Below are 27,907 nucleotides of genomic sequence, written 5' to 3'. Positions count from 1 at the left end.
ACAAACTGAGGGTTCTAGAGGGGAGGGGGGTGGGGGATGGGTTAGCCTGGTGATGGGTATTAAAGAGGGCACGTACTGCATGGAGCACTGGGTGTTATATGCAAACAATGAATCATGGAACACTACATCAAAAACTAATGATGAAATGTATGGTGATTAACATAACATAATAAAATTAAATTAAAAAAATAAAAAATAAAGTTGAGTGCAAAGTGGCGATTTCTCAAATTCTATTTTCTGCCCTGTATTCCCTCCATCCTGGTCTCTTACCTGGTGCTCCTGGACAACCTCCTCCATGGGGACCGTTTGGTGACCACGGTGCTCCTGAGACCGCTCACAAACCCAGCAAATGACCTTCCCATCCTTCTTGCAGAAGAGCACAAGCTTCTCTTCATGGCGCTCACAGAGATTTCTCTTCTGCTCCTCTTCAGAGCTCATCTTGACCTCTTGGAGCCTCTCCACTATGTTGGCCACATGCCAGTTAGGCCGCAGTTCCCCAGAGCAGAAAGCGATTTGGCACACAGGGCAACTGCTGCTCTTCCTTCCTTGGCTTGTTACAGACTCCTTGTTCTCCTCAGTGATGCAGGCTTTGCAGAAGCTGTGGCCACAGTCCAGGCTCAAGGGTTCCTTCAGGAGGTCCAGGCAGATGGGGCAGGTCACCTCCTTCTCTATGTTTGTAAGGAGTTTAAAAGCCATAACAGCTGCTCCCTTGCTCCTATCTGTCCTGACCTCAGTGGCTCCTCTTGTTCACCGATCCTGTATGATTGGCAAGGTTAAAAGGGGGCAGAGTTGGAAAGAGTAAAATTATAATTGTGTAGAAATCAAGGACAAGCCCAAATCATAATATTGAAGGACAAGAAAGAAAAAGTGGAGAAGGTAGGAGTAGGGGACACCATTTCAACGGGACCCTTGAATTCAGCTGGATATCTATGAAGCCATTCTGAACACCCACAAAAATCAGCCTGACATGTTAAGAATATATATCGGGATCTCTACAAGCAGAAAAGCACTGCCTGTCTCAAGGTAGGAAGGGCAGTCTTGAATCTGCTGGGTGATATCTGAAGATAAACAGAAGGGGGCAGGAGCCACCATAAGCTGGCTCCTGGAAAGTGCTGTAACACCAGAGTGCCAAAGTGTCCTGTGTTGGGGACCCAGCAAAAACTCGCAGAGCAGTAGCGCCTGCGAAAGGGCTTTAGAGCAGTGCTCAGACATGACCCAGGAGCTGATGGTGTGGCGCGAGCCCAGGGCCGCTCGACGTTTTAGAAGCACAAAGGGCAGGGACAAGCCCGGGCCCCTGGGATGACCTCTGAGAGAGTCACTGTGGGTGTGCACCCTGGGAGGCTGAGGTTTTCAGCATCGTGTACAGAAACAGAGACTGTGTCCTGGCGGGTTTAGTGAAGAGAGCAGACTGCAATTTCTCTGCTCTGGGCCAGAGGTTTGGGTGCGGCCATTTGTGCTCTGACCCTCTGAAGAGGTGCAGAAAGCCGCCAGAGAACAAAAGCTCAAAAAACCGGTTTCCAATGAGCCCATTCCCCTAACAGGGGGCAAGGCAACTCCACCCAAGCAGGGTAGCCTGAGAAACAGCGTGGCAGGCTTCTCCCCTGGAAGACAGGCTGGAAGAACAAAAGGGCGACAACCCACGGACCTCATAAGACTGTACAATCTCAACACCAGGGGAAAATAGTATATGGAGCTCCAGGCATTGCCTCACGGCTTGTTTATTTTTCAGATACCACTCTCTTTTTCTTGTTATTCTTTATCTTATGTTTCTTCTCTGTTTTTTCTTTTTACCTTTTTCTCATTTCAACTAGATGTTTAATATATCAACTTATATTTCATAGTAGCTTTTTAACTTGTACTTTTTCACACCTATGTTTTTTTATAGGTACATTTTTCATTGTAGTCCTTTTTTCCCTATTCAATATTACCTTTTTACATATACAAGTTTTACTTTCCCTGTAATTTTGGGAAGTAGTTCTTCTAACAAACAGACCAAAATACACCCAAGAACAACTGAAACACCCTACTTTGTCCACACTGAGAGATTACAGTCCCCCTTCCCCTCACCCCAATTTTTTAAATTTTTATTTATTTTTACTTTTTCATTTTATAAATTTTATTCTTGTGTTTCATTTTGACTTTGTTTTTTTGAGGGTGGCTTCCAACTGCCCTGGATTTTCCTACGGCATGTCTTTCTTGGTCGTGATTGATATTTTGGACTCTGTACATGCCCTCAACCATCCCGCAACAGAATAACTAAGAGGAGGAACTCCCAGCAAAGAAAAGAACCAGAGACAATGTCCTCTGCCACGTTATCTAATGGAAATAAGCAAGATGTCAAAGACAGACTTCAGGGTAGCAATCATGAAGTCAATAGCTAAGCTTGAAAAAAGCATTAGTGACAATATAGAATCTCTAAATGCAGAAATGAGATCTAATCAGGCCCAACTTAAAAATGCTATGAATGAGATGCAGTCTAAACTCATTCTCTAACAACCAGGGTAAATGAGGCAGAAGAACGAGTTAGTGATCTAGAAGATAAGCTGATAGAAAGGAAAGAAGCCGAGGAGGATAGGGATAGGCAGCTGGAAGCCCATGAGAACAGACTTAGAGAGATCAGTGATGCCATGAAATGTCCCAATGTCAGAATTATTGGGATCCCTGAGGGGGTGAAGACAGAGAGAGAACTAGAAGGTATATTTGAGCAAATCATAGTTGAGAACTTTCCTAATCTGGGGAAGAAAACAAGCATTTGTGTCCAAGAGGCAGAGAGGACCCCTCCCAAGATCAATGAGAAAAGACTGACACCCTGACATATAATAGTACAATTCACAAATCTTAGATCCAAGGAAACAATCTTGAAACTGGCTAGGGGGAAAAGATTCCTTACATACAGAGGGAGGAACATCAGAATAACTTCAGACCTATCCACAGAGACCTGGCAAGCCAGAAAGGGCTGGCAAAACATATTCAGGGTACTAAATGAGAAGAACATGAAGCCAAGAATACTTTATCCAGCAAGACTGTCATTTAGAATGGATGGAGAGATGCAGAGCTTCCAAGACTGGCAGAAACTGAAAGAATATGTGACCACCAAGCTGGCCCTGCAAGAAATAGTCAGGGGGGTTCTATAAAAGAAGAAAGACCTCAAGAGTAATAGACCAGAAATTTATGAGACAATCTATAGAAACAAGGACTTCACAGGCAACGTGATAGCGATAAAATCATATTTTTCAATAATCACTCTCAATGTGAACGACCTAAATGCTCCCATGAAAGGCACAGGGTTGCAGATTGGATAAAAAGACATGACCCATCCATATGCTGTCTACAAGAGTCTCCTTTTGAACCTAAAGATACAACCAGACTGAAAGTGAGGGGATGGAGAAACATTTTTCATGCCAATGGACCTCATAAGAAAGCTGGGGTAGCAATTCTTGATAATAATACTTCAATAGTAGGAGACCTCAACACTCCACTCTCAGCAATAGACAGATCACCTAAGCAGAAGATCAATAAAGAAACATGAGCTTTGAATGACACACTGGACCAGATGGACTTCATAGGTATATACAGAACATTCCACCCTAAAACAACAGAATACTCATTCTTCTTGAACACACATGGAGCTTTCTCCAGAAAAGACCACACACTGGGTTGCAAATCAGGTCTCAACTGATACCAAAAGATTGAGATTATCCCCTGCATGTTATCAGACCACAGTGCTTTGAAACTAGAACTCAATCACAAGAAAAAACTTGGAAGGAATTCAAACACTTGGAAGCTAAAGAGCATCCTGCTAAAGAATGATTGGGTCAACCAGGAAATTAAAGAACTTAAACAATTCATGGAAACCAATGAGAATGAAAACACATCAGTCCAAAACCTATGGGATACTGCAAAGGCGGTCCTAAGGGGGAAATACATAGCCATCCAAGCCTCTCTCATAAAATTAGAAAAATCCCAAATGCACAAGTTAACCTTACACTTAAAGGAAATGGAGAAAGAACAGCAAATAAAACCTAAACCAAGTAAGAGAAGAGAAATAATAAAGATTAGAGCAGAGATAAATGAAATAGAAACCAGAAAAACAGTAGAACAGATCAATGAAACTAGAAGCTGGTTCTTTGAAAGAATTAATAAGATCAATAAACCTCTGACCAGACTTATCCAGAAGAAAAGAGAAAGGACCCAAATTAGTAAAATCATGAATGAAAGGGGAGAAATCACGACTAACACCAAGAAAATAAAAACAATTATTAGAAATTATTACCAGCAAGTATAGGCCAACAAATTAAGCAACCTGGAAGAAATAGATGCCTTCCCAGAAACCTATAAACTACCAAGACTGAAGCAGGAAAAAATTGGCAATCTGAATAGACCAATAACCAGTAACGAAATTGAAGCAGTGATCTAAACCCTCCCAAAAAACAAGAGTCCAGGGCCAGATGGATTCCCAGGGGAATTCTACCAAACATTTAAAGAAGAAATCATACCTATTCTACTAAAGCTGTTTCAAAAAATAGAAACAGAAGGAAAGCTTCCAGACTCATTCTATGAGGCCAGCATTACCCTGATCCCAAAACCAGACAAAGATCACATCAAAAAGGAGAATTATAGACCAATATCCCTGATAAACATGCATGCCAAAATACTCAACAAGATCTTAGCCATAAGATCCAACAGTACATTAAAAGAATTATTCACCACGGCCAAGTGGGATTCATTCCTGAGATGCGAGGGTGGTTCAACATTTGCAAATCAATCAACATGATAGAGCACATTAATAAAAGAAAAGATAAGAACCATGTGATCCTCTCAATTGATGCAGAAGAAGCATTTGACAAAATACAGCACCCTTTCCTGCTTCAAAGTGTAGGGACAGAGGGAACATTCCTCAATATCATAAAAATCATCTATGAAAAGCCCACAGCAAATATCATTATCAATGGGGAAAATCTGAGAGCTTCTCCCTTATGGGCAGGAGCTTGACAGGGATGCCCACTCTCACCATTATTTTTCAACATAGTAGTAGAAGTCCTAGCCTCAGCAATCAGACAACAAAAAGAAATAAAAGGCATTCAAATTGGCAAAGAAGAAGTCAAACTCTATCTTCGCAGATGACATGATACTTTATGTGGAAACAAAAGATTTCACCCCAAAATTACTAGAACTCATACAGCAATTCAGAAATGTGGCAAGATACAAAATCAATGCACAGAATACAGTTGTTTTTCTATACACTAACAATGTAACTGTAGAAAGAGAAGTTAAGGAATTGATTCCATTTACAATAGCACCAAAAACCATAAGATACCTCAGAATAAACCTAACCAAGAGGTAAAGGATCTATACTCTAGAAACTACAGAACACTTATGAAAGAAATTGAGGAAGACACAAAGAGACGGAAAGACATTCCATGCTCATGGATTGGAAGGATAAACATTGTGAAAATGTCTATGCTGCCCAGAGTAATCTATACTTTCAACGCCATCCCAATCAAAATACCAATAGCATTTTTCAAAGAGCTGGAACAAACAATCCTAATACTTGTTTGGAACTAGAAAAGACCCCGAATTGCCAAGGGGAAGTTGAAAAAGAAAAACAAAGCTGGGAGCATCACACTGCCTGACTTCAAGCTATATTACAAAGCTGTGATCACCAAGACAGCATGGTACTGGCACAAAAACAGACATATAGAGCAATGGAACAGAAGAGAGACTCCAGAAATGGACCCTCAATTCTATGGTCAACTAATTTTTGACAAATCAGGAAAAAATATCCAGTGGAAAAAGTCTCTTCAATAAATGATGCTGGGAAAATTGGACAGCTACGTACAGAAGAATGTAACTGGACCATTCTCTTACACCACACACAAAGATAAACTCAAAATGGATGAATGACCTCAATGAGAGACAGGAATCCATCAAAATCCTAGAGGAGAACATCGGCAGTAATCTCTTTGACATTGGCCACAGCAACTTCTTTCAAGACACATTCCCAAAGGCAAGGGAAACAAAAGCAAAAATGAACTTTTGGGACTTCATCAAGATAAAAAGCTTCTGCACAGCAAAGGAAATAGTCAACAAAACAAAGAGGTAACCCACAGAATGGGAGAAGATACTTGCAAATGATATTACAGATAAAGGGCTGGTATCCAAGATCTATAAAGAACTTCTCAAACTCAACACTCAAAAACAAACAATCAAGTCAAAAAACGGGCAGAAGACATGAACAGACACTTCTCCAAAGACATACAAATGGCTAACAGACACATGAAAAAATGTTCATCATCATTAGCCATCAGGGAAATTCACATCAAAACCACATTGAGATACCACCTTACACCAGTTAGAATGGCAAAAATGGACAGGGAAAGAAACAACAAATGTTGGAGAGGTTGTGGAGAAAGGGGAACCCTCCTACACTGTTGGTGGGAATGCAAGCTGATACAGCCACTCTGGAAAACAGTATGGAGGTTCCTCAAGATGTTAAAAAGAGAGCTACCCTATGACCCAGCAATTGCACTACTAGATATTTACCCCAAAGATATAGATGTGGTGAAAAGAAGGGTCACATGCACTTCACCTATTCACAGCAGCAATGTCCACAATAGCCAAACTGTGGAAGGGGCTGAGATGCCCTTCAACAGACGAATGGATAAAGAAGATGTGGCCCATATATACAATGGACTATTACTCAGCCAGCAGAAAGGATGAATACCTACCATTTCCATCAACATGGATGGAACTGGAGGGGATTATGCTAAGTGAAATAAGTCAAGCAGGAAAAGACAATTATCAAATGGTTTCACTCACATGTAGAACATAAGAAATAGCATGCAGGACCATAGGGGAAGGGACAGAAAACTGAAGGGGGATAAATCAGAGAAGGAGACAAACCATGAGAGACTCTGGACTCTGGGAAACAAACTGAGGGTTACAGAAGGGAGGGGGGTGGGGGAATGGGGTAACTGGGTGGTGGGTATTAAGGAGCGCATGTGTTGTGATGAGCACTGGGTGTTATATGCAACTAATAAAACATTGAACACTGCATCAGAAATTACTGACGTACTATACAGTGGCTAACTGAACATAATAAAAAAAAGTTAAAAAAAACACAAAAGTTAGAAAAGATACCACATTTGGAAAGTGCTCCCCTTGCTCGTGATCTCTCAGGTGGCCTCTGGCCTCTGTTTCTGGGTGGCAGATACGGCCCCGGGAGAGGGATGAGTAAGGTAAGTGATTCGGGCTTGCTGCTGTCACCCCGTTAAGCTCCTAAACACAGACAGGCCAAGGTGATGAGAATTTATCTAGAGTCATGCAGAAATGCTACATTGTTACAGGATGGGCATTAAAATGTTAGGATTCAAAGATCCCTCTGCCTTTGCTCTTGCTGTGGAGAGAAGGAACCTTCTATCTCTGAAAAATAGAGGATTCTGGCTTGTCCTCAGCAAGGTGCAATTCAAAATTATAGAATGGGAAGGAGAATCTCCCGGGTAGATTCAGCCTGTAGAAATAAGGTCCTTCCATGAAAGAACAAAGCCTTTCAAGCCTTCAAACCTCCCTTCTTTGGGGACTGCTCCTCCCCCAACCTCCCCAGCCCATATCCCTCCCACCTCTCACTCTCAGCAGGAAGCTTGCAGCTGGGCATTGCCCCCCTCCACCCTTCACAGCAGCTGCCTGAACACACGTTAAACTCACTCCAAAATTCAGGTCTTCTCCCCACCTCTGCCCTCCACTCCACACACCTTCAGACCCCAGGTGAGAAGTCGTGCCTCCTTGGAGAAGAGTGGAGGCAGGCCACGGGAATATGGTCAGGATTCTCTCAGCAAACCAGGGGCCGATCTCCACCAAGATCCGGAGGTGCTAAGTGAAAATGAAAGTTAAATTCTCTGGTTTGGGCAGGAAAGGAAGAGAGAGGCTGCAGACCAATGGGGAGACCCCTAGGAGGTGACAAGGCTTTGTGCCGGGGGCCAGATGAGCCAGTGGTTGCACTCATTCCTTTCCGTTCCACTCCTAGACGCTGCTCTCCTGACTTTTCAAGGTAATCAGTCCTTTGGAGCACTAGGCTTACCTGAGCAATATAATTTCACACAAATGTGCCTAGCCTTTTTTCCCTACAAATGAGCTGTCATGTAGAGGAAATAATATTCCTTCTTTACCACAAGGAGGGACCCACACTGAAGGCTGCCCTGAGGCAGCCCTAGGAACATGGTCTCTACTGTTCTGAATCCACCCGCTAGAGTAAGTGAATCTGGCCGGGGTGTATCCTATGAGGTGTGTGAGAGGGAAGGGCTGTGCAAATCTGCAAGTCCCTTAGTGGGACAGTCAGTGGCTATCATGGAGTGGCAGCACAGTGAGGCTGACCTTCAGAATTTGGATTCAGTATGGCCAAAATGACACTTCTGCTAAAGACGCTGGGAAGATGAAACTGTGGATGGTGTCATTTGTTGGGCAATGCCATCTAATATTATTTAACATATAATCCCTATAATCTTAGCATAATAAAAATGAAGCAGGAAAGTCATTGTGAAGGTTAATTTTGTGTTATCAACTTGACTGGCCACGAGGTGCCCCCATTAAACATTTGTGGGTCTGGGAGGTGGTTGTTTCTAGATGAGATTAGCATTTGAGTCTGTGGACTCAGCAGATTGTTCTCCCCAGTGTTGTCGGGCATCATCTGATTTGTTGAGGGCCTGGGAGAAATGAGGAATTCATCCCTTTTGTTTCCTGTTTGCCTGCTTGAGCTGGCTATAGGTTCTCTCCTGTCCTTGGACTGGAATTTACACCATCACCTACTCTGGCTCTGCAGCCTTTGGTCTTGGACTGAATGACACCACCAGCTTTCCTGGGTCTGCACTTTGCAGGTGCCAGATCCTGGAACTTCTCAGCCCCCATAATCATGTGAGCCAGTGCCTTATAATAAATCCCCTTTATGTAGGTTCTGTTTCTCTGGAGAACCCTAACAATTCTAAAGATTTTTATTTATTTATTTAATTGACAGAGAGAGAGAGAGATAGCATGAGAGGGAACACAAGCAGGGGGAGTGGGAGAGAGAGAAGCAGGCTTCTGGCTGAGCAGGGAGCCTGATGCGGGGCTCGATCCCAGGACCCTGGGATCATGACCTGAGCCGAAGGCAGTTGCTTAACCAACTGAGCCACCCAGGCGCCCCGAACCCTAACAATTCTAAAGTTTTGTGTCAAATGGCACAGGTGAATTGTGGTAATGACAGTGACAATGAGACAGGTGAAATGTGTGGTTTCTAAGGACACATGCCAAAGAGTGATGCAGGAGAGGTAAGGGCACATGGAGGATGTTGTAGAGGTAATAGGGTTTAAAAAGTCAACTATAATCCCATAAGACCTAGTCAGATAGGAGGGAGTCATGGGTTAAAAAAAAAAAACTTTGAGTGGGATCTGCCATCTGAGTCAGTCAATCTGGGGTGTGGCTGTCTTTCACAGGAAAAGAGGTAGTTGAATAAAGAAGTTCCCCTACTTTAACTCCCTATTCTCATAGGCCTTAGGATCTTGTTATCATGCCACTTCTTCTGATGTCTCTTCATATTATTAACAAGCATGCATCTTATTTTGTTGTTGTTGTTGTTGTTGCTTGAACCCTGAGATCAAGACCTGAGCTGAAATCAAGAGAAGGATGCTCAACCTACTGAGCCACCCAGGTGCCCCTCATTTTGTTCTATTAAAAGTTGTCAGGATGCCCCTTATGGAAATTCCTCCTACATGCTCTTCTAGCTGTCTCCCAGGTGAGCTCAGTTTCTGGGTGGCAGAAATGGCCCAAGAAGAAGGATGAGCAAGGTTAGTTTTTCTGTTGTTTGTTTGTGAACTGCAGTAGATCCCTGAGTTTGAACTTGCAAATCTTGTAAGACTAGAAAACACCAAAGAAACCGCAAAGCAGAGCAACCATCACCCCATTAAGCCTCTCAAACCTAGGGAGGACAGGGTGCTAGGAATTTCTATGGAGTGTCATGCAGAAATCCTACACTATTATACTGAAACATTAAATTGTTAAGCTTCAAAGAACTTTCTGACTTTCCTTTATTGTCTTCCTCAAAGTATCTTTTTCATCCCTGAGCAGAGCCAGGCCTAGTTCTCTTCTCTACTGCTCTCAGTGCGGAACTGGTCCAGAAGCCTGGGAGGTGGCCCACGGACACGTCATAGGCTCTTTGTCTAGGGCTTTCTTTGTAGAATTTTTCTGGAAGTCGTTTCTAAAACTGGGGTTACTCCTAGAGGTGAGGACTCAGTCACTATTCCTTGAATTGGAAAATGAAAATGCGTGAGTGGAAGGCAAGAGAGAGAAGTGCAATGGGAAACCTAATGTTATTACTGATCTTATCAGTGGTAATCACCCACCTCACATTGCACCCCCAACTGTAAGTTTCATGAAGTCAGTGAGGGACTTTCTCTATTCTGTTGCTTATTACCTCAAATCTATTAGAAGTTATTGCAAATAAGGACTGATAGATATGCAGATATATAACTATAAAAATATTTTTAATTGAATGGAACATCTTGATGATAAATCATACTTCTAGTCTACCATTCTTGCTGTGAACACAGTTGCTGTCATATCATATAATTCAGTTATTCTTGGGATGCCTGGGTGCCTCAGTCGGTTAAGCATCTGCCTTTGGCTCAGGTCATGGTCCCAGGGTCCCAGGATTGAGTCCTGCATTGGGCTCTCTGCTCACCGGGGAGCCTGCTTTTCCCTCTCCCACTCCCCCTGCCTGTGCTTGCTCTCTTTCTCTCTCTGTCAAGTAAATAAATAAAATCTTTAAAAATTTTCAGTTATTCTTCTGGTATCAATAACATATGTATGATTTCCCTTTGATAATTTTTTATTGAAGTGTAATTAACATACATTATATTAGTTTAGGTGTACAACATAATGATTCAACATTTGTATACATTGTGAAATATTCACCACAGTAAATCAAGTTACTATCTATCACCATAGGAAGTCATGAAAAAAAATGTTTTTCCTGTGATGAGAACATTCAAGATTTACTTTTGTAGCAACTTTCAAATTTGCAACACAATACTGTTTGCTATAGTCACCATGCTATACATTATACCCCCATGACTTATTTTATAACTGGAAGCCTTTACTTCTTGATCCCCTTCACCCATTTTGCCCACCCCCAAACCCTGGACTTTAGCAACCACCATTCTGATCTCTGTATCAATGAGTTTTGTGTTGTTTGCTTGTTTTGTTTTTCAGATTACACATATGAGTGAAATCATGTTATTTGTCTTTCTCTGACTTATTTCACTTATACTTAGGCCTTATACTTAGCATAATACCCTCAAGGTCCATCTGTGTTGTTGAATGGCAAGATCTCACTCTTTTAATGTCTGAGTAGTATTCTACTCTATTATTCCATTGATGGACTCTTGGGTTGTTTCCACTTTTTGACAAATACTAATCAACTTTTTTATCTCCTGTTTTTTTCCTAAGGTTTACTTGGATTGGTGTTTAATCTGTCTCCACCAACACACTTTAACTATGTTAACTCTTGCTTTACTCTATGGTTTTCTCAAATGGGAAAGTGTTTGAAAATCCATGGGTCAAAGCAGGGGATATTTCATTAGATTCCTCTCCAAGTAGGAGATGTAATGGCTGGAGGGAAAATACAGACCCCTAAGAAAGATTTATTTTTCCCTGTAACTCAGAATATACTGAACTGGAATATGGAACATACCAACATATTCAGCTCTGGTGAAAAAAAATGTGCATGGTGAGAGAAGTGTAAATCCAAGTATTCTGCTTGCTCAAGTTTTCAGGTATCTTGACGAGACCTGATTTCCTCACTGATTTCTCTCAGCTCTCATAACACAGTCCCAAGATATTAACCAAGGATGTGGGGTCAGTTAAGCAATTCAGAGGAAGAGGAGTAAAACAATGGATCTAATATCCATTAGATGGGATTGGGAAAGGAAGAAGTACCAGACAGAGAAGAGGTCTTTGGCTAAGGAAGCTCTTTCCTTCTGAACACTGCAATCAATACCACTATGCTGTATTCATCACACAGTCGGACTCAGCTCTCCAATCCTCTTCAGTTTCAACCAAATATACCAAAAAATACACCTATTCTTAATATCTCGGCATTGACCACCCAACCCTATACCATCATTGTTCCCTTTCTGAATTTGTGGGAATGCAAAATGGCATAATCACTTTGAATAAAATCTGGTGGTTTGTATAACAAAAAAGGGAAAAAAAACACTAAAATTCAGCGATTGAACTTATAGCTTAGACTATCCAGAGCAAGAAAAACTAAAGTTCTGTTTCTATAAATGGAGGTATATATTCTAACAAAGCAGCACCCATAACCTATATATCAATGCTATAAACTTTGAACAATTATAAAAACAAAGCAAAACAAACAAAAAAAATGAAGGCACTAGAGACTGATAAAACACTTAGAACCTAGAGTGTAATAGACAATTGGAGGAAGGTAATACTCTTGGAGGAGTTTTCTGGTTTTATGGCTTTTTATTTGAAAGCAAAACTCAATTGGTAGTGAGTGGAACAGTTAAAACTCAGCGGCATACAGACTTATTAGCTTGAAGAGCAAGAAGAATGATTTGGAGCTATCACAACAGCTGAAAAATGGTAGGACAATGTCTGTAAAAAAGAGATCCAGAGGATGAAATCTCAAATTGTACATACACACTGAGCAACTCTCTGAAATACACATGTTTGAGGCAGACACCAAGCAGCCCAAATAGAGCTAAAAGAACTGACCAGAGATTTCAGCTTCTGCAAATTCAGGGGACAATTTCAAATTTGAGTTCAACCAAATGCCTGAAAAAAAATATTCATCAGAAAAATAAACAGAACCCAGAATCTTTACATCCCATTCACAATTCCCCCTGGGGAATTTTAGATACATGTTAAAATTGTTTAACATACAAAGAAACAAATGTGGTCCATACTCAAGGACAAAGGCAATCAGTGGAGATCAATTCCAAGATAATGCAGATGTCATATTTACAATAAGCACTTACAACAAAGAAGACAAGGACTTCACAGCAGCTATCATATCTAGGGTAAAGGCTATGAAAGAAAATATGCTTATAAAATGAGCAAATAGGAAATGTCAAAAAACAAAAATAGTTTTGTTAATTGAAATACTAAAACTAAAAGCTGCAATCACTCCAAATAATAATCTAGGACTGGCTTAAGAGAAATTCAGGATCACAAAAGAAAGACTAAGTGAACTTAAAAGTAGATTAATGTAAATTATCCAATATGAAAATAATGAACAGAACCTCAATAATCTGTGAAAAAAAATCAGGGTACTAACAACATAGGCATAAACCACAGAATAACTACGAAAATACAATAATAACAAAACTATAAAGGTAGTTGAATTAAATGAGAAACAAAAGGGCAAAAGTTGCATGTTCATTTCAATACATGCAGAAAGAATACATGCATTGCACAAAGACATTCTATAATAAAAGGAGAAGGGAAGGAAGAGGTGTTCGGAAGAGTGCAGGTAAGCTCAGGTGTAGATGAGCCCCAGGACAAGAGGTTCTACACAGAAGTGGGTTAGCGGCTAAGAAGGTTCAGGAACATGGTGGGCACAGGATGATGGGGCCTGGACAGTTCCAAGGATTGAAGTATGGATAAGCAGTGTGAGAAAAGCAACATTTAGAAAATTTGTAGATGAGTGACCCGTGGTTTGTGACATTAAAAAATGAGACAATGCCTGCATCATAGTCTAGGAAAACCCCAACACGATGGGGAGGAACAGCCATGGAAATAGTCAAGACCCTGGGATGAGATGTAGAAGACTCCTCAAAGGCCTTATACTCAAATTTATTCTGTAACCCAATAACCCAGTAGCCACATTGAGGTCTGTATCTGGAGTAAACATTCTGATGCACTGTGCCTTGTCTAACGCCAAACTTTATATTACGGAAACGTGTTCTACAGTATACCCCCAGAATCCAGGCAGTCTTCTGGGACACATCGATTTCCCAGTAGTGTTTCCCTGAAGAGAAATATTGGGAGCCCAAGATACCATAATTAGTACACTTAACAGGCCAAATTGGCACAGACAGCACTTTTCTCTGATCTTCTGAAAGGACAAGGCTTAAATTTAAGTTGATTGGATTCAGTGTGATGTCCACTGCAGAAAAAAAATAAAAATTGTAAGATCAGGTGAAAAATAGCGGATAGGTTTATCTGGTTACATTGTGAAGAGGGAAAGTGGGAAGTGACTAGGTAGAGCTTGTAGTGATGGATTGGGGAGGGGGTAAAACACTGGAGAAATGTATTTCATATATATATATTCTAAAATACATATAGAAATATATAATATTATATATATAAACACATGGAGCTAAGGTCATGAAATCACACTGAAATCACAAGTTTATGAAAGGGTAGTAGAACACAGGGATTTAAAGAACCAGTAACTTCTTCTTACCCCAGTAGCACTGGACACGTGTTAGCTCTGAAACGATAAGAGATTCAGTGATGTTGATTGGAAGCAAATGATGAAGCACCAATACCTATCTCTTCTCTGGAGTAGGGCCAGCAAACGGGAGCCCTGTGAGGCTATGAATTGGTGAAAGAGATGATGAACTAGGCACCTTGCCATTCCCCCTTAGATATAACCACATCTCTCTCAGCAATATCCCTCCTTCTCTGAATACCCTCCTCCTTTCTATCCTCTCTTTGAAACTACACCAGCTCCCCAATTTAGTCGCTGACACCACAGGAGTCCCACATCCACCCTCCCGTTCTGGTTCTCCTCACCTCTATACGTGCGCAGCATTGTGCTCAGATCCGGAGCATGGAATACACTCTTCAGTCTTTTGGAAACAGTTTTTGGCTTCTTCAGTGTCCAGATCTCACTCCTAGGCATGACAAAAATGTTGACCCTACATCTCTTACTTTGTACCCTTCCAAAACAACTGCCTTTTTTTCTCCTTCCATGCCACTGATGCACTTGAACCCTTCTCCCTGAGAAGCCCGAGTTGGGAAGAAGGGAGAGTCCTGATGCTGAAGCCAGAAGAAATGTGCTCATGTCTACCTTCTCATTTACTATTTGTAACCTTGGGAATGTCTTCACCTTAAATAAACAGTTTATTCTTCGTAAAATGGAATAATTAACCTTTTTCTTGATACCTCATGGACATACTAGAAAATTTGATGAAATAACATGTAGAAAAAGCCTTTGCTACCTCTAAAAAAGGTATGCAATATGTGGTAAAGTCATCACAGTGGTCTTTCATGGAGGCCATAGATGTGTCTTTCCAGGCAGATAGATCAGTAAGTAGTGAGGCTGCAGATCCTAGCTATAATGTGAGAACCATAAGTCTCTTTTTGAGAGCCTGTGAGCTTGTGCCCTCATCCAAAGCCTGAAACCCAGTGGTGTGACCCACAAATAACATTTGAAATTTCAGGTGCTCTGTTGAAAACACTTGGCAAAGGAGAAGTTATGACCACTGAACTACAAATGGTTAGAATTTCCTGTGTTTGTAAGGAATTTAATTCTGTCAGGTCGGTTAGCAACTTAAGCCACAAGAACTACACTTTCCCATTTAAGTTTCTAACATGTGTGACGAGGAAGAGATTAGTTATGGCACCAAGGTCAATGTCACTAACCCTGAGGCTCAGGTTTGTTTTTGAAAAACTAAACAGAACCTTGTAGAATGACCTGGTCTTTTATATTTCCGTGTAAGCAAAGTAAATATAAAGGGCTGCCCCTATAACCTATTTTAGGGCTTGATGAAGCCCTCCATGTGATAGGATAGGCACCTATGGAATACAGAAATGAGTGTAAGGACAAAGTGAAGTCACAAGAGTCTGATAGTGAAATCCGTGATCATTATTACCTTTACCATGCCTAATTCTGTGAACTCCAACCACTGAATTCACTACCGTAGAATCTGGTCTATTCTCCTTAGGTGGGGAACACTTAAATCCTTGTCAATGATCAGCAATTTAAAATAATTCTACATCCAAATTTCCCTGATTTGGAATATTTTTCATTCTGATTGACCATCAGAACATTCTTATGGCTACAAACCTTTCTTCATAACACAAAAGCACCAGTCTTGGTCACCTATCATACATACCATTTCATGATTCCGCTCATGTCCTAGGAAGAAGAGAGAAAACATGAGTCAAGGAGTATATAAAAATTAGAGCAGGATTAATGAAAGAAAGAATAGAAAAACACTAGAGAAAATCAGAGAAATCAAAGGTGAACTATTTGAAAATACCGACAAAATTGACAAGTTTTTATGCAGACATACCATGAAAAAAACAGAGAGGACAAATTATTAAAATCAGAAATGAGGGCACCTGGGTGCCTCAGTTGGTTAAGTGTCTGCCTTCGGCTCATGTCATGATCCCGGGGTCCTGGGATCAAGTCCCGCCTCAGGCTCCTTGCTCAGCGGGGAGTCTGATTCTGCTTCTCCCTCTGTCCCTCCCCCTGCTTGCGTGCTCTCTCTCTTTCTCTCCTTCTCTCTCTCTCCCTCTCTCTCAAAAATAAATTTTAAAAAATCTTAAAATCAGGAACAAAAGGGAAGACATTACTGCCGACTTTTACAAAAATTAATAGGAGTATAAAGACTGTGAGCAACTGTATGCCAACAAATTAGATAATCCACATGAAATGGACAAATTCTTAGAAACACAGAAACTACCAATACTGATTCAAGAAGTAATAGAAAATCTGAATAGTCCTAAAACATGTAGTGATTAGATTGGAAATCAAGAACTTCCTGCTAAGAAGTCAGGCCTAGATAAGCCATGGTTTAAAGAGGAAATAATAGAAACACTTTACAAATTCTTCCAAAAAATAGAAAAAGAGGTCACAATACCTGACTCATTCCATGAGACCAGTACTACTCTGATGCTAAAACTAGACAAAAGCATCACAAGAAAAGTGAACTACAGGCCAGTATTTCTTATGAATATAGATGTAAACTTCAACAAAATATTAAAAAACGGAATCCAACAAAATATGGAAAAATATATATACACCATGGTCAAATGGGATTTGGTTTAACATAAGAAAAGCAATTAATGTAATTCATTGTTATTAATAAAGGTAAAAACGACGTGATGATTTTAATAGACACAAGGGGAAAAATTTGACAAAATTCTGCATCCCTTCATGATAAAAACAACAAAAAAGGAATAATAACAACCCACTAGGGATAGAGGGGAACTTCCTCAGCCTGATAAAGGGCATCTATGAAAAACTCGTAACATCATCCCTATGATGAAAAACCTAATGATTTTTCCCTGAGCTTAGGTACAAAACAAGAATGTCTACTCCTACTACTTCTATTTAAAGTGGTACTAGAGGGCGCCTGGGTGGCTCAGTTGGTTAAGCGACTGCCTTCGGCTCAGGTCATGATCCCAGGGTCCTGGGATCGAGTCCCACATCAGGCTCCCCCTGCTCTGCGGGGAGCCTGCTTCTCCCTCTGCCTCTGCCTCCCACTCCCCCTGCTTGTGCTCTCTCTCTCTCTCTGTCAAATAAATAAATAAAATCTTAAAAAAAAATAAATAAGTGGTACTAGAGGTTCTAGTCAAGGCAATTAGGCAAGAAAAAGAAATAAAAAGCATTTATATTGGAAAGAAGTAAAACTCTCTCTATTTGCAGAATACATAGTTTATATATAGCAAAGTTCTGCTCCATACACTGCCTTTATGTAACCTCTTCCACTTCTTAAATTTCAGCTCACATGCAGGTGCTGTTGCCCCCAAACTTTATATAATCTAATCATGGTCTATTGTCTCTAATCACGTATACAGGTTAATATAATACACAATGAAGAAGAAACACTAACCAAAAGCCCAGAATATCTAAAATATAACCTACTATTCACCCACTATATTGTGTCCTCTCTTATGTCCACTTGTCAAATATGGTAACAATATTCACTTAGTCCCTGTCTCAAACACTAAAACACCCTACCAAGCCAGTCCATTCCACATCCTTAACTTCTTCTGGCTAATCTGCATTTCCACATCATCACGACTATGGATTTATTTGTTTTCAACAATATATAAATATATTTGGCCTTACTCTTAAATGCCACCAGCTGGGTTAACCAAAACAAAGGAATGGTTTTGCATCCCTGGATTAGTATAGTTTGGTTGTATATGACAAAGAAGCCACCTAACATTGCCTTAAACTACCCCCTACTTGCCACCCCCCCCAAAAAAAAAACATGTGGCCAGAGAAATATTATTTCAGTCATAGGTGGATCTGGAAGCTCAAATGCTATCATATATGTGGCTTTTCTGTGTCTCATAATTCTCTTTTCTTCCCTGTCCGTTGACTTTATTCTCAGACTTTAATTGATAGCAACTTGAAATCTCCTGGTTTAAATTATTTTCACTGATATAATTCACAGGCAAAAGGACAATTTTCTTCAATGTAGTGACAATACAATTCTGATGCCTCGAGCCACTGACCAAAATTGGGTCATATGCCCAACTTCTAATGCCCAACTGTGTAGTCTGTGGAAATACAGGAATTAGATAAACTAATTTACATAAGATTAACCTATGCATCCTCCTTGATGCTGATTATCTTAGCCCCAAACAAGTACATGGATAAAAATAGACATGCTGTGTTTCATCAGAAAAAAATCCCAGGTGTTGCTGGTAACAACAACAAAATACTGGAACAGTTTTCCAGTATCCGTCTGGATACTGAACAGATAAAAATGATAGGTGCCATGTTCACTCCATTTAACTCCCTATTGTCATTCACTCATGTGTCATGCTACAAAATTTGAAAAACAAAATGGCCCAATGTAATAATACTATTACAAAACATTAAGAACAGAAGTGCCTCCTTTCTATATCTCATCTAAATTTTCATCCATTTTCAAGTTTGGCACTTCCATTTTCAAGAATGAGCACTAGCTCATTCTTCCCAGTCAGTTTTGAGTGTAGCCCTCATGCAAACAACAGTCCCTCTAGCAAACAATAGGCATATAATAAAATGACCCATCCAAATCACTATAATGAAGATCCAGACAAAAGAAAAGCTGTTTAAGAGTTTCAGGAAACAGGGTTATGAAGGGATAGCACCACAATCAATAGCATATATCTCAACATGTTGGAAAGGAACATCCAAACTCCCTAATCTAGTAAAAGAGTAAATTCCTTGGTTAGCCCATTTGTCATTCTTTGAAGCTGTTATCTAAATGTGGGAAGTTAATCCCACAAAATGTATAACATTTATCTACTGAGCACCGTTTTTATTACAAGTAACCAGGTACCAACTTAAGCTGGCTTAAGCAGAACAGATGCCTGGCAAAGTGACATAAACACGAGTCTTTGTGAAGTTGGCAATAGAAAGAGTTGTGAAGAGCTTGTGGATGAACTATAAACAAGGGAAAAGGAATAAGCCTGCAAAGTTTTTGTTTTTACTCAGATATAACAAAATACCAAAAAAAAAAAATCACCTTTTATAGTGCACAATTTAGTAGGTTTTAGTATATTTACTATGTATATTTACCATCACCACTATTTAATTCCAGAACATTTTCATCATTGCAAAAAGACACCTTACTCTCAGTAGCAACCATTTCCTGCCTCCTCTACAGTCCCTGGCAACTACTAACCTAATGTCTGTGTCTATGGATTTATCAATTACAGACTTCATATAAATGGAATCATATAATAAGGGCCTTTTGGGTCTGTCTTCTTTCACTTATATTTTCAAGGTTCATCCATGTGGTAGCATCTATTAGTGCTAATTTCTTTTTAGAGCCGAATAATATTACATTGTTTGGGTATAACACATTTTGTTTATTCCTTCTTCAGTTAATGGAGAATTGGGTTGTTTCCACTTTTGAGCTATTGTGAACAATGCTGCCATGAACTTTTGTATACAAGTTTAGCTGTGGACATGTTTTCATTTCCAGGAATGGAATTTCTGGGCCATATGGTAACTCTATCTTCAACTTTTTGAGGAACTGCCAAGCAGTTTTCCAAAATAGCTTCACTATTTTACAACTTCACTAGCAATATATGAAAGTTCCAATTTCTGCACATCTTTGTCAACTCTTGGTATTGTCCATTTTTTTTGGTTTTGGTTTTACATTTCCCTGATGGCTAATGATATCAGTCATCTTTTCATGTGCTTATTTACTATTTATATATCTTCTCTGGAAAAATATCTATTTAAGTCCCTTTTTAAAAAAGATTTATTTATTTATTTGAGACAGAGAGAGCAACTGAGTGGGGAGAGAATCCCAAGCAGAATCCACACTGAGTGTGGAGCCTGACTCAGGGCTTAATCTTCTGATCCATGAGATCATGACCTGAGCCGAAATTACAAGTGGATGCTTAACCGACTGAGCCACCTAGGCACCCCTCAAGTCCTTTATCCATTTTTAAATTAGGTTGTCTTTTTATTGTTTTTTTTAAAGATGTATTTATTTATTTGATAAAGAGAATGCACACATAAGCCAGGAGGGGGGGGGGCAGAGCAGAGGGAGAGGGACAAGCCAACTCTGCGCTGAGCACAGAGTCAGATGAGGGGCTGGATCCCAGGACCCTGAGATCATCACCTTAGCTGAAATCAAGAGTCAGATGCTTAACTGACTGAGCCACCAGGTGCCCCAGGTTTTCTTCTTATTGTTGAGTTGTAAAAGGTTTTCCCTATATCATGAATACTAAACCTTATCATATATATGATTTGAAAATATTTTCTCCCATTCTGTGAGATGTTTTTTCACTTGTACAAGTGTCCTTTGAAGCACAACAGTTTCCAATTTTGATGAGCTCCAATTTATTTTATTTTTGGTTGCTTCTGTTTTTGGTGCCGTATCTGTGAAGCTATTGCCTAATCCCAAGTCACAAAGATTTATACCTATGCTTTCTCCTAAGAGTCTTATAATTTTTGCCTTTTTACTTACATTTAGATTTTTGATCTACTTTGAGTTAATTTTTGTATATGGTGTGAAGTAGGAGTCTACCTTCATTTTTTGGCATGTGGATATTCTGTTTTCCCAGCCTAATTTGTTGAAAAGACCTATTGTAGATTTTATTAAAATTTGTTTAGTGTTATAATCACTTAGAGATCCTAATGCAAAATGCATTAAAAAATGCAAAATCTACGTTACTACAATGGGTCTGAGGACCTAAGGTTTTTATAGCACTCCAGGTGATTCCGATACAAAAAAAAGATTTTGTGACCTCTGCCCCAGAGTAATCTGAAATCAAAAAAGAAGAAAAAAAGTCAAGGGAACTGAAAAAAAAGAAAAAAGGAGAAAACTAAGATACAAGCATCAGAGACAAAGGAAACAAGCCAACATGTGAAAATCAATTATCCTTCTGCTTGACATCAAGAATTAAAAAAAAAAAAAAAAAAGTGTTTGGAAATCCAGAAAAGAAAAGGAAAAAGATAGGGAATCAGGTAAAAACTATGAAAAGTCTGGAATTCCCTGAATGACCATCATACATCATGGCTCAGAATCACAGTCACAGTATTAAAGCTTCAAAAAAAAAAAACTTTAAATTTTAACAAATTGTTGCCTCAAGTGTCTATAGATTTGTACCAGCATGCTTTCCTGACACCAGCAACCTTTCTGGCACACACACAACTCACATACACACTTGCACACAGACTCTCACCACTCAAGTATAATACCTCCTATCCATATATTTGCCCATCCTCCTAAGAAAAGGCTCAATGTTCTATCTCTTCATGTTTAAAAAAAAAATCTAACAAGAGAAGTTTGTAATAATAAATACAGATTTTTTTTAATTAAAAAAAAAGGGATAAATTTCTTATACCTGAAAATTCATGTATTTGCCTATGGCTAAGATGAATGAAAAGAACTTGAAAATTATCCAACACTGGATCACAGATAATAGGGGTCTAGAGAATATCACTGGATACCAGGGATCTTCTCTCCAAGGTCAAATGTATTCCCTTACTTCGTAAAATAATAAAGTAGGACACTCCCCTGGAATGCTTATATTCGATGGTCCATGATATCTTGAATGGATGACAAAGAATGGCTCCACAAAGCCAAAGGAACCTCTTAGTGTCAACACCAAGATCAGAGCCCAAGGACACAGAAAAGAAGGTAGCTTAGACTGTGTTTCAAGAATTCCAGAGTGCGGCATTCCTCTTACCTGCAGCAGGTCCACTGTTGACCATTTACGGCGATGCTCCAGATCTGAGATGAGCTCTTTCACCAACTGGTTCTGCTGAGCCAGCTCAGCCTCAGCCTCAGCCAAGCTATCCAGGATCCTCTTCTCCTCTCCCTCCAATTCTTGCAGTTCTCTCTGCTCCTCACTGTCCAGGATGTTTCTAAGCTGATCGAATTCTGTCCATATCCTTTGTCTCTCAGTCTGTATCTGGAACTGCAAGGTTGGACAAACAAGAGAGGTAAAGAGTCTATCTGCCTGAAAACCTACTGTATAAGGGATTAGGAGCCAAGAAAAGAAATAGTTTTTCACTGAGTTCTACCCAAGAGGGAAATGGAGGCACAGGGGCAATTTTTGGGAAAGCTGGGTATTTTTCCTACTATTTTCCCTTTAGTAAACAGGCCTCAGACTGTCTTATCTAGGCCAACCCTGGGATGAAATGTAAAACCTAAGTGAGGTTTAGGTTGCAGATGGCTGTATTGGACACTCACACCTCCCCGCATTACCATACTTCCAAGTTTGAACCTTGGGGAAAATCTTGGTCTTTTGCCCATTGTCTTTCACTGGAGGTGTCAGAGTCTCATTGGAAAAGAGGAATGGAAGACAGAATTTTCCATCCTTCCTCACCGAAGAGTCTGTCTTTATTCTCAATTCCAGATACCTGTGTGTACTTGTAACATGTCCACTCTCCAGCCCTCAACGTAACAGAGACAGGACAAAGAGGGGAATTAATCAAATGGCTTCTGGATGCATTCTGTGTCAGGGAACAAAGAGGAAGGGGCTTCCTTGTGATTTGGACTGAAGGTCCTGCCAAGATTCCTGTGTCAAAAACCCCTTAGAAAGTCTCTTCCTACCTTCCAGGAAGTCCGCTCTTCTCTGATGTCAGCTTCCAACTTCTCAGCTTTCTGCTGCTCCTTCCTCAGCCTCTCCAGAGCTGCCTGGAGCTTCTCCTGTGAAAGAGAAGTCACATCAGATGACTCACATCAGGACTCATCAACAATCTATGAGCTTTCACAGCAAAGAATAAATGGGGAAGAAATCAGGCTGATCCCTGAAGAGACCAGTTTACAGAAATTGTGATTAGAATCTATGATACAGGAGAAAACCTAAGGAGAATACAACCTTTGTTCCTGGGTGTCACCATCCCTCACCAAGAGTAGCCTAATTCTCTCTTTTCATAGAGGATTGATTCTGCAGTCCCAAGAAAAATCCTATACTCTTACTGACACTCTTTCCACATCCAATCCGCAACGCTGAAGAGCAACCATCCTGCTGAGGGGAACAACGAGAGCCAAGCTCTCCACTCATATAACAAAAGGGGAAAAAAAAAAAAGGAAAACCTCTCACTCTTGGCCAAGAGTCTAGGCTCTAGACTCTAGGCTCATTCCCTCCCTTTATTAGGATTTATTTATTTGAGAGAGAGTGGGGAGAAGGGGCAGAGGAAGAGAGAAAGGGGAAGCAGACTCCCCATTGAGCCTGGAGCCCCATGTGGGGCTGGATCTCATGACCCTGAGATCACAAGCCAAGCTGAAACCAAGAGTCAGAGGCTTAACTGACTGAGCCATATAGGCACCCCAAGGCTCATTCTTTATGTAAGTGGAAGGAATACACAGAAATGTCCTTCAGGCATTGGAAGCTGAGCATAGTGTAAGAGACATACATGAAAGGAGATTACAGGGCTCAGTACCATGGTGCCAAGCTGTGTACAGAAGGATGGAAAGGTGAGATTTCCCACCAAGTACCATCTTCCTCCTCTCTCCCTCCATCCTGGGCCCTACCTGACATTCCTTGACTACTTCCTCCGCGGGGAATGTGTGGTGACCATGGTGCTCCTGAGACCGCTCACAAAGCCAACAAATGACCTTCCTATCCTCCTTACAGAAGAGCAGGAGTTTCTCTTCATGGTGCACACAGAGGTTTCTCTTCAGCTCCTTCTCTGGGTTCAACTTGGACTCTGTGATTTTCTCCATTATGTTGACCAGATGCTGATTAGGACATAGGTTTCCAAGTGAGTATCTGATGCCACACACAGGACAGCTGCTTTCCTCTCCTGGGCTGATCTCTGACTCCTTGGTGTCCACAGTGATGCAGGCTTGACAGAAGCTGTGGCCACAGTCTAGAGTCAGGGATTCTGTCAAAAGCTTCAGGCAGATGGGACAGGACACCTCATCTTGTATGTTCAGGATTTTTAAAGCCTTAGTACATCTCCCCTGGCTTCTTCCTGTCCTAACTCCTGGAGCTCTTCTTGCTTAAAGGTTCCTGGATGGCTGGGCAGATTGAAAGGGGATGAGGTAAGAATGGCAGTAGTAAAACGGTTTTTAATTGTGCAGATATTAAGGATTGGCCAAAACTGAAATGTTGAAGGACAAAAAAGAAGAGAAAAAAAAAAAACAGAAATAAAATTCAGCGGCCTGGGTAAACTGCTAATGCCTCAGGCTTCCGCATTTGCTCTTCTTTAAGCCTGGAATGATCCACCCCTGGATATTTGCATGACTTCCTCTTATACTTCATCCAACTCTCTCCTTAAATATCATTTCATCAGAAGGACCCAATGGGAAAAAAAAAAAAAAAGAAGGACCCAATGATTACTTTATCTATAGCACAATTACCAATACATCATTCACTACACATTAGTCATCCTTTTCTTATTATCACGATATATACGATATCTTTTCCTTAAATACCCTACTCCTAAAATACAATCCACACATAGATTAGGCACTTTGTTTTTATTCACTCCTGTATCCCTAGTGCTAGAATGCACAGGAACACAACCTTTGATGAATATATAAAGAACTTCTTCATTTCTCCATAGGTGATTAGACCTCTTTTTTATCAGCATTTCATCTTCTTGTTCCATTAATTATCTGTTTTCCAATAGGTAAACATTGGGACCACAGATATAGTTTCAACATAAGAAATGCTTACCTCCACATATACCTGTCCCATACAGAACCCTTCCATTCTCTCATATTCACTCCCAGAGACACTCACAGAAACAAATGCCACAGTAGGGAAGGAATTTACCACTAAGAATTGTAGAACTAGTTACAATTTATAAATCACTTTGACCTATTTATTTTTTACACAAAAGTCCTTGGGAAATAGAGTACTTTATTGAAGTGTGTAAATTGAATGAAGTAGCTCATAAAGATTATTTCATTCAGTAAGTTGAATTAGGGTGAATACAATGTCCTCAGGATCCTTTTTCAGAGGTCTGGTAGGTGTGAGAAACACTACCACCCAGGGGTCCCTGTTTTGGAGGAACTAGTAATTTGCCAAAGAGGAGAATATCCGAGATATTCCCCTTGGATAAGTAAGGATTGAACTAAAAGTTGTGAGAAGGGGTATGGAATGAGAAAGAGGAAAAACATATTTTAGAGAGAAGAAGTCACATGTATGAATGCCCTGTTGATGGAAGACACAACATCTTCTGCAGGTCTTAAAATACCCGTATGGCCGGTATGCAGATAGTTGCTAGGCTTTTGGCGTTAATATGCCAGCAGGGACCAAAAATGTGGCCCTTCCTAAATGATGTAAAAGAGACAGCCTCTCTCCAAAGAGCAGGGATCGGTGTTGGGAGCTTGTAGGACAAGCTGCTGGAGGAACTGAGAAACAGACAAGGCTGAGAGAGACGGTCAGATAAAAGTGACAGGACTGGGAGTTAGGTTGGATGTACGGGAACAAAGGGTCATCATCAGGCTTCAGTCCTTTCTTCCCGTAAAAAGGACATGAACATTACCTTCTCCTAGCACTCTGTTTTATTTTTATTGTTTTCGGTAAGCACAGACCTCCACTTCCACAAGTGGGTTGTGACTCGTGTAATGAAATATTTGCCGGCAGGGGGCTGGAAGCTATGTTCATGGCTCTTACGAGGTAATCCGTCTATTGGCCCAAGACGTACCTAAGCTATGTTAGTTTCATACATACCACGTGGTCTTGTTCTCTTACAAATGACCGGATGAAGGACATAAAGTCCCTCCTATACCTCTGTATGGACCCTCACTGAGAGCTCACGTGAGGCAGCCATGCTGCTGTGCGGCATCTCCTGTCCTGTAGGTTAGCTTAGCCCCAGCTAAGCTACGTGAACCTGACTGGTTTCCGTCCTGCTAAGTCACATGAGTGGGAATGACAAACCAAACCTAAAATTATTCCTGGTGGTCAGTCAGAAAGCATATCACAGGGTGGCAGCATGGAGACGCTGCTGATCCTCAGAACCCGGACTCATTATGATGGACAAGGAACTGTGAGGCAAAAAACAAACAAACAAAAAAACCAAAAAAGGAAGATCTCAGTAGATATTAATCATGATACTTGTTTTAAATGATTGAACTCTATCCCCCACATCGGCATCGCCTGTGTAAATGTGACCTTGTTTGGAAATAAGGTCTTTGCAGATGTAATCAAGTTAAGATGAGGTAATACTGGAATAGGTGGGCTCTCAATCCAATGACCAGTGTCCTTTAAGAAGAGGAGAGGGTGCACCGCATACAGGGGAGAAGGCCACGTGGCAATGGTGGCAGAGACTGGAGCAGTGCAGCAACCAGGCAAGGAATGCCAAGGACTGATGGAAACCACCAGAAGCTAGGAGAGAAACATGGAACAGATTTTCCCTCAGTGCCTACGGGAGAAACCAATTCTGCTAACACCTTGACTTTTGACTTCTGGTCTCCTGAACTGTGGGAGAATAAATTCCTGTGGTTTTAAGCCATAATTGATTATAAAACCTTAGGAAAGTAACACAGTTGAAAAGGTCTGATAAAGAAAGAACTGAGGTTCGTAACAAACCATAATCTCCCCTTTGCTCTAAAAAGAGAAAAAAGGGGCATGATGAAAGCTGTATGGAGATAAATTTAGGTTTAGAAATATGTTCACTTCTCCAATCATCCAGTAAGTGAACCTGGTGAAAGATAAAGTTGAATGTGGGCTGGTCAATGTGATCTATGGTAGCCAATGGTACAGATATTGAAAATTGTCCTATGGTCAGATCAGGCTTTAATGACTGGCCACACCAGGGGTTTACGGGACATGATAATATCCACCCCTGCTCACAACTGAAGCTATAAGCCAACCATAGGCATGGGGTTCTCTGTTATCTTTCATTCTATTCAGTATCCAACCAATGCTGAGAAACATCTCAAGTCTATGGGGAAGTGGACCCTGCATCCTACTATGGGGTTATAAACCTCATGTTCACAGTGGGGCTACAAGAAGTTGATGCTAAAGCAGCTGCCACCACACTGGTCACAGAAGGAGAAAGGTACAAAGGAGGCAGAGCCCCCACACATGGGCAGTGACCCCACCGGTGCCCAAGAGTGCCCCGAGAGCCCAGCAGTGATCAGGAAGATAGGAAGGGAATACAAGTAGTATCTGCCTGATGGGAGTCCCAGGTCAACTGGCGGCCACACATAACCTACACCTGAGTTTTCTCCTAACATTAGGACCCATGAAAATGCAACTCTATGCCTCTCTGCAGGTCACACAGTAAAATAAAAGTGTCTCCAGGAAGTGGCGTGCAGGGAAGGATGTTCTTTGAAGTTTTAGACAGCATCCTAGACATTTCTCTTGGTTTCCTGGGCCAGGAATTGCCCCTAGGGAAAGTCAGACCTATTCTTGACATGGAGAGACCTGGGGAACTCAGAAATATTGCAATGCTCCCTCCCCATAACTCGATATTGAGAGTTCCTGCTTCAGCAACTCCTTAGAATCCAGGGCTAAATCTGTGCCTGCCCCCACC

General features: G+C 40.8%; 2 protein-coding genes across 4 annotated transcripts in view; both read right to left on the bottom strand.

The window, feature by feature from the left end:
* LOC112806213 (tripartite motif-containing protein 5-like) overlaps positions 1 to 14,892 on the bottom strand; it is a 25,117-nt gene extending 10,225 nt beyond the window's left edge. Inside the window, exons 1-4 of one of the 3 annotated variants that reach the window (XM_073882999.1) lie at positions 14,791 to 14,875; positions 14,459 to 14,485; positions 7,752 to 7,869; positions 271 to 756 (exon numbers count right to left, since the gene is read on the bottom strand). In XM_073882999.1, coding sequence (XP_073739100.1) covers positions 271 to 696 — 426 coding nt within the window. In that variant the 5' untranslated portion in view covers positions 697 to 756; positions 7,752 to 7,869; positions 14,459 to 14,485; positions 14,791 to 14,875. Of the gene's footprint in view, positions 1 to 270; positions 757 to 7,751; positions 10,788 to 14,458; positions 14,486 to 14,790 lie in introns of those variants that run through there. The other 2 variants (XM_073883001.1, XM_073883000.1) reach the window with 2 other exon arrangements.
* LOC112806212 (E3 ubiquitin-protein ligase TRIM34-like) lies at positions 12,494 to 24,411 on the bottom strand. The gene is made up of 7 exons (XM_025848535.2): positions 23,949 to 24,411; positions 23,025 to 23,120; positions 22,156 to 22,386; positions 16,116 to 16,138; positions 14,791 to 14,891; positions 14,459 to 14,485; positions 12,494 to 14,158 (listed from the first exon to the last, which is right to left on the bottom strand). The coding sequence occupies exons 1-7, from the start codon at positions 24,138 to 24,140 to the stop codon at positions 13,593 to 13,595; spliced, it is 1,236 nt and encodes a 411-aa protein (XP_025704320.1). The 5' UTR covers positions 24,141 to 24,411; the 3' UTR covers positions 12,494 to 13,592.
* Positions 24,412 to 27,907: the final 3,496 nt, after the last annotated feature.

The sequence above is a fragment of the Callorhinus ursinus genome, unplaced genomic scaffold (genome assembly GCF_003265705.2).
Source record: "Callorhinus ursinus isolate GAN/ISIS: 27379988/994484 unplaced genomic scaffold, GSC_fseal_2.0 scaffold49, whole genome shotgun sequence".
NCBI lineage: Eukaryota > Metazoa > Chordata > Mammalia > Carnivora > Otariidae > Callorhinus > Callorhinus ursinus.
The sequence above is the reverse complement of the archived record's forward strand: the minus strand, read 5'-3'. Positions and strand labels throughout refer to the sequence as shown.

What these genes read in the sequence shown, in the direction of transcription:
- LOC112806212 (XM_025848535.2), bottom strand. Translation starts at nt 24,140, where the DNA reads ATGGAGAAAATCACAGAGTCCAAGTTGAACCCAGAGAAGGAGCTGAAG. An exon ending in AAGAGCGGACTTCCTGGAAG is followed by an intron (nt 22,387 to 23,024) that starts GTAGGAAGAGAC and finishes CCAACCTTGCAG; the next exon opens with TTCCAGATACAGACTGAGAG. An exon ending in ATGAGCGGAATCATGAAATG is followed by an intron (nt 14,892 to 16,115) that starts GTATGTATGATA and finishes TGTCATGCCTAG; the next exon opens with GAGTGAGATCTGGACACTGA.